General features: G+C 35.1%; 1 protein-coding gene across 2 annotated transcripts in view; it reads right to left on the minus strand.

The window, feature by feature from the left end:
* Nucleotides 1–3,074: 3,074 nt before the first annotated feature.
* LOC135211659 (clotting factor G beta subunit-like) overlaps nucleotides 3,075–7,239 on the minus strand; it is a 55,265-nt gene continuing 51,100 nt past the window's right edge. For both annotated transcript variants that reach the window (XM_064244926.1, XM_064244924.1), the window contains one exon: nucleotides 3,075–4,225. In XM_064244926.1, the coding sequence (XP_064100996.1) occupies nucleotides 3,441–4,225 (785 nt within the window). In that variant the 3' untranslated portion in view covers nucleotides 3,075–3,440. The remainder of the gene's footprint in view (nucleotides 4,226–7,239) is intronic.

Below are 7,239 nucleotides of genomic sequence, written 5' to 3' on the forward strand. Positions count from 1 at the left end.
GGTAAGCTACAACAGAAAATTTCTAACTTGGCTCATAAAACCTATCTCAATTTGAAAACTAATTGGACACCTTTTTTTAGACCTGCAGATTTGAAAATTCTCTTGAGGTTGAAGGAGCGAGAAGATATAATTATTTGTAAACCAGATAAAGGCAAGGGGGTAGTTATTATGAATAAGAACGACTATGTACAAAAATGGAAAATATTTTGTCTGACAGTACCAAGTTTATGTCCCATGGTGAACCTACTTTTTTAGAAGTTTTTAAAAGGGAAGATAAAATCAATAGATTCTTGAGGAAAATCAAAAGTGAAAATATTATAAATGAAACAACCTATCAACAGCTTTTTGTTACCGGTTCCTCGTTCAGCATACTCTATGGACAACCGAAAATTCATAAACCTGATATACCTTTAAGACCAATTATGGCTGCTTACAACAATCCTGCTTTTTCCATCTCTAAATTTTTTGCTGGACTTCTCTCTGAATACAGCAATAGCGAGTTTACTTTGAAAAATGGGCTTGAATTTCAACAAATAATCACTAGACAAGATGGGGACTATTATATGGTCAGTTTTGATGTGGAATCTCTCTTCACAAAACGTTCCACTTAATGAGACGATTAATATTATACTGAACAAGATTTTTATTAATGATGACACAATCTTTCATTGTTTTAACCGAACTATTTTTAAACAATTACTCGATCTTGCTGTGCAAGACTCGATGTTCATATTTAATAAGCGACTCTATTCGCAGGTCGATGGAGTTGCCATGGGATCTCCTCTAGGCCCAATTTTTGCCAATTTTTTATGTCGGACTTAGAATCGAAATTTTTTAAACCAGTGTGATCTCAACTTTAAACCTTCACTTTACCGTAGATACGTTGATGATACCTTTGCATTATTTCAACACCCTTGGCAATGTTCTTTGTTTTTAGATTTCATTAACAATATTCATCCAAATATTAATTTTACAATGGAAGTCGAAAATGAGGGAATTTTACCTTACCTGGATTTGAAAATAACAAGAACCAATTCTGAATTTGCCACGTCCGTTTACAGAAAACGTACCTTTACAGGACTAACTAATAATTTTTATAGCTCATGTCAACGATCTTTTAAACTTAATACCATTCACACATTAGTCAATAGAGCCCTGAAATATTCATCTTCTTGGAAGATTTTTCATGATGATATCACGTTTTTATTAAGCTTTTTCAAGTCCAATTCATTCCCACAAGAAATAGTTTTTAGAATGATCAATCAAATACTTGCCAAATTTTTTCATCCACCATTGCCTAATTTTGATGTTCCTAAGAAACTGTTTTATGCAACTATCCCATATATTGCCTGACTTCAAATTCTCGTCCAATCTCGCACGAATTATTGAACAAGAGATTCCTTGTCTCAGAGTCAAACTTATAACAAATAATCCCTGTACAATTGGCTCCTTCTTTAACTTTAAAGACCGCCTTCAGCCCTTCATGAGATCCAACGTCATATATAAATTTATTTGCCCTGGATGTCCGGGCTCTTACGTTGGATCGACTCGGAGGCTGCTGAGGGTCAGATATTGTAGCCATCTGGGTTTCAGCTTCCGTACTGGTCAGAAAATAAAACAGCCTGAATTTTCCAATATCAGGAACCACGCTTCTAATTGCAAAATTGAAATAAAAAAGAACAATTCAAAATAATAGATTATGTCAAAAATCCTGACCACTTAACTACCCTCGAGTTCGTTATACATTAAGAAACTTGTTCCTTCACTCAATAGCAATACCTCCTCAGCAACTCTATACCTGGCATAGTTGACGTCGTCTTCGTCAACTGTTTTTTTAGTCATTCCATCTTCTCTCTACATTATGGACGGTTGGTGTTTGGGGTTGTTCTCTCTCTCTTTACCTTTGTTTGTTTTTACTTTGATTTTTAATTTTTAAGACCATTTTAATATTTGTGAGTCCTTTTTATCATTGAATGTTATTTATGTGTCTCTTTGCTCTTTTACAGACTGATGATGCACAGAAGTTTTATGTGCGAAACGTTTCGTTGTAAATAAACCTGATTCCTTTTAATCTTTGTATCATGGACACCTTCTGAAGCTCCTATATATTTATTTAACTGAGCCTATATTATATATATATATATATATATATATATATATATATATATATATATATATATACATATATATATATATATATATATATATATATATATATATATATATATATATATTTCACAAGCAGAAATCAGATTTTCCAAAACATCATGACTTCTACGATGCCTCTAGTGATATTGTAATTCTGAAGAGAGATGCTCGAACACTTGAATGTATCTGGAAAGTAAACGAAATATGATCGTGTTTGATGGTAGGAGATACTAATACTACTTTAACCTGAACATCTCACATAATGTTATTGTTATAAAACATTTGTGCATGAGGCTTGTAGTATATGTCTTAATAATGTCTGAATTTTTTTTTTCTATCTTGGATCAGAACCACAGTTTTAGAATTGAAACTTTTTTTTTTTTTTTTTTTTTTTTTTTTGTAGAAATGGGGATATATATTTTTCCAACAGTTGACGACAGTTGATGACTTGTAATTGATTTGTACTTTTTCTGGATACTTTTTATTTATATCTCTAAGGCATTTTTTAAATATACTTAAGAATATTTCAACTTCATGTTGACTTATGTTCATCCCTCAGATGTATTTTTTTTTGTTTAACTTCAAGAGGACTTATATTCATTTCTCAGAAGTGACATTCTCTAATGAGTGAGAGGTGGGAACACCAGCCCAGAATTTTAAGAAAGAAACAACAAAGCACAGACCGAGTCAAGAATTGGGCAGACCCACCTGCAACCTGCGATATGAGATAAGGTATTTTGGGTTAAAGACCAGTTACTAGAATTTTGTTATGTTATATGATGATTTATGAACGTCCTTTAAAATGACTTATAATTACTCGCAGTCGGTTACAGGTTGTTAGAGCATGTGATTTCAAATAGAGAAAGATCGAGTAAAATCCTTTGAATCAAAATATTAATACACTTTATTTGATATTTTCTTCGCCTATGAAGATCACATAACGGAATAGCATGAGTATTACAGAGTACATATTATTGTCCTCACTTTCTTAAAAATAAGTAACTTGATTCTTTCTTTTTACAGAGTCGATAACATTAATCAATATTAGAATTCGACATCCTATGCAGGATGAAAACAAAGGGCGAAACCATTTTCTGGTAATACAGATGTGTAAGTTCTGACTAGAAATTATCGTATGTTGTGGGGAATTAAGCGATAGAAGATATATTATCAATGTTATTCTACAACATACGTAGAACATGATGGTGAATTTATATATGCAGCATATACATATGCATTTGTTGTTGAATAATGAATACATACACTAAACAAGGTAGTAGTCTCTGATGCCGTCAAGAGCAATAAGCAGCATCTTGCGTGTTCCGCATAATCCAGTTTTGATATTCTGACATCCTGGTATAAACAGCCGGCAGACCCTCCTTGGCACATCCGGATCCAAAAGACGTGATGCCAACGAGTGTGAAACGACCTTCCTCCTTGACCATCAGAGGGCCTCCCGAATCTCCCGAACACGTGTCCTTTCCCCCTTTCCCTCCCGCGCACAGCATCATCTTCGTGATCTTCACTGAGGAGACCTTGATGCCGTTGCAATTCGGGGGCAGGATGGGCAAGGTGACCTCCCGCGCAACGGTCGATAACGCAAAAGTCTCGTTATTGACAGCCCCCCACCCGAGGGCAATTCCATTTTGGTTACTGTAGTTCCTGTTTCCCGTTGGCAGACAAGCTGGGGCGATTTCGCTGGCAAAGACCAACTCTTTCGTCAGGCGAATCAGAGCTATGTCGAAGCCAGGGAGCGCGTCCCTGTACTTCGGGTGGACGGTGATTCTAGCAATCTTGACCTGTTTGGTAACACCTTTGATGTCGTCCTCTTTTGATTTGTAATTGTGGTCTGCCACGCCGATCAGAAGTTTCTTGGGAGAGATGACCTTTCTACCCTGACGGACGCAATGGGCTGCCGTCACGACGTACCGGCTGTTGATAATTGTTCCCCCGCATTCGTATCGGCGCTTTGAGCTCTTCCGTATTCCCACGAGCCATGGGTACATATTAGGAATGGGAATCTCCTTCCCGCCGATCACTCGTGTCTTTTTGGCAATTCCGCAGGCACACGTATTTTCTGAAAAAGAGAATAGGCCATTATTACTGCGGTATTCTCAGAAAACAAAAGAAAATTCCGTTAAAGATAAAACTTCGAGACTGAAGAGATTGATAAAAGTTCTCGTGTACAGAGAGCACCCAATCCCCACTCTCATATGTTTATATTTGTAGAATATGTTTGTTTGTGTGGCCTTGCCATCAAAGTGAAAAATACGCATCTAAACGACACATGCATACATACAAACGAACGAATAAAAATAAAAAATAGGCTTGGGCGATCAAAAACAAAATTCAGAAAACCATTTTCAGGGGTTTCTGCCGCATTCACTCTGCTCGACTGAATATCTTTTTTTTTACGAGAAGTTTACAGCCATGATAGTGAACCTACAAAATTTCACCGCTGTAGCTGAAACTGCCCAACATCATAATATTTGAAAATTGGACGAGTCAAGCATTAATTGTCTGTTTTGATCTCTGTCTCTCTGTCTCTCTGTTACATAACTTTCGTGAACCACAATGGTTAGAAAATTCTTCTACTATGCATTTGAAAGCTCTTTCTAGTTCATTATCCCAGAAGTGTTTTAGTTTCGCATTGTCTTGATATGACAGGTGAATTGCTGGAATAAATAACGCGTGGGGATGTTGTCTTATCATTAGTGCAAGTTATTGACAAGAAAGTTTGCTAATCTATACAATATGGGATTACCTTTTACAAATACAAATTTTGGCATCTATTTGTCATATCCTTCTCCCTTCTTCTAAAATTGAGGTGAGCACGGATTGGTAGACTCTTTAATATCAAACATTAAATATCAAATTTACTTTATGAATTATCCTATAAGTTTCAAGATCATCCGGCACATAAAACCTTTCAGGTCCGGCAATGACTCAAACAATGATATCTAACAGAAAATTACTTTTGTTCCTATTGCAACGAATAAGATGTGATATTACAAGTGAATCATAGTTATAGAAATTAACAATGATCATCTATTTAGTATATCTCTATTTAGCGTTAGGTAAGTAATGAAGGATTGCGACTGATCAGAAGCCCAAAGGCATTACAATTACAACCTAATCTCAAAGTGTCCGTTGTACACTTTGAGATTAGGTCCATGTCACTTCAAATAATAAAACATGTCCCAGTCGATGAATTTCGTACCACATCTTCATATATGCACTCACTCATACACACACATATACTATATATATTATATATATATATATATATATATATATATATATATATAATTATATATATATATACATTTTAATGTACATTATATAGGAATAGATATATATATTTATAATAATATTATATATATATTATATTAACATATATATATATATATATCAATCATATCATATCATATACTATATATATACATATATATATATATATATATATATATATTTATATGTATATAAATATATATATGTATATATATATATATATCTATATTTATATATATAATAAACTATATACATTATATATATTATATATATATATATATAAAATATAAATATAATATACACACACACACACACACACACACACACATATATATATATATATATATATATATATATATATATATATATATATATATATATATATATGTGTGTGGTGTGTGTGTGTGTGAGTGTATTTTATGAAGATGTGGTGCGAAATTCATTGTAATATGTGTGCGATCGTGAGTGTGTGTGTGTGTGTGTGTGTGAAGTTGAATTTCGAATGTGCTGTTGTGAGATTCATTCCTTATGCTAAGATTAGTATACCTAATTGCGACTCCTAGACAAAGCCATAAAACGAAGAATTCAAAACTAAGGAGAAAATGGCAACACGTATAAACATCAAAGGAGCGAGACGTCTTCCGAAGGAGGCAATAAAAGCCGCGGGGGAAGATTCGACCTTAATCTGAGGGCGCTAAGACCTTGCGCAGGGGGATTGCGGTAAGCACATCGTATTCGAACCCATTAAAAAGAATCACTGAGTGAAAGGGGCATTTGCACCTAATCTTTACCGTATATTTGACCAGGAAATATCAAAGCGAATTTTTCCCGACGCTCAGCTGTAGGAGGAGAATTCCGGGGGGAAAGGAAGGCGAAATATATGGCCGACATAAAGAGGTCATTCGCTCCTCTGCCCAAAGGTTTGATGCTCCATTTTATACTTTCTCTTCGGAGAACAGATAGAATTCAATGTCGGTCATTAAATCAGGGTTGGTTATTAGATTCGTGCTGCTCCGAGAATGATGTAGAAGCATAATTGCGAAATGCTTGTCTTTCGTAGCCCTAAAGACCAAGGGCGCCCTTATGATTTGGCAATAAAATTTGCACTACAGTACCTGCATGATACACGTATCTTTCTCTCTCTTGTTCCCTACACAGACACACACGCGCACACACATTTACACAAACGCGTAAGCAAACGTAAGCACTCTCGCTGTGACCTTTAAGTGTAAAAAATGCGAAGTCGACTTCCTTATTATCGGCTATTGTAAAAAGGTTACACTGACGGAAGTCGTATTTGTATCCGTGGAAAATTTAATTAGTACCATCATGTGATGTTACATGCAAGGTATCACAAACCGAAGCACCGTGAGGGATCCTATGTGTATTAAATCTTGTTACGGATAATATGCCTGAGTTGATATGTACTAAGAAGTGTCAATTCTAATCTTGTTTATGTTCCCATTCTGTAAACGTAAAGAAGATGCGGAGGACGTTGATGTTACTGTTGTGGTTATAAATCTGTTCAACGAAACCACTGAGTTATTTTGTAAGATTCTCCTGATGCTTCCAAGAGAGATTCGATTTTAAAAGAGAATTGAAAAAGAGAGCAGGTAACACTAAAGATGATGATACACTAAGGGTGTTCCTACACTACAGTGAAACATTTAACATACACACATACTGGGAACTTATAGCTCACAGACAGTCTGAAAACGAGCCGGAGACCGTAAGAATAGAATAGAATAGAATAGAATTTAGACCAAAGGCCAGGAGCTGCGACCTAAGAGGTTATTCAGC

Source organism: Macrobrachium nipponense, chromosome 4, assembly GCF_015104395.2.
Source record: "Macrobrachium nipponense isolate FS-2020 chromosome 4, ASM1510439v2, whole genome shotgun sequence".
NCBI lineage: Eukaryota > Metazoa > Arthropoda > Malacostraca > Decapoda > Palaemonidae > Macrobrachium > Macrobrachium nipponense.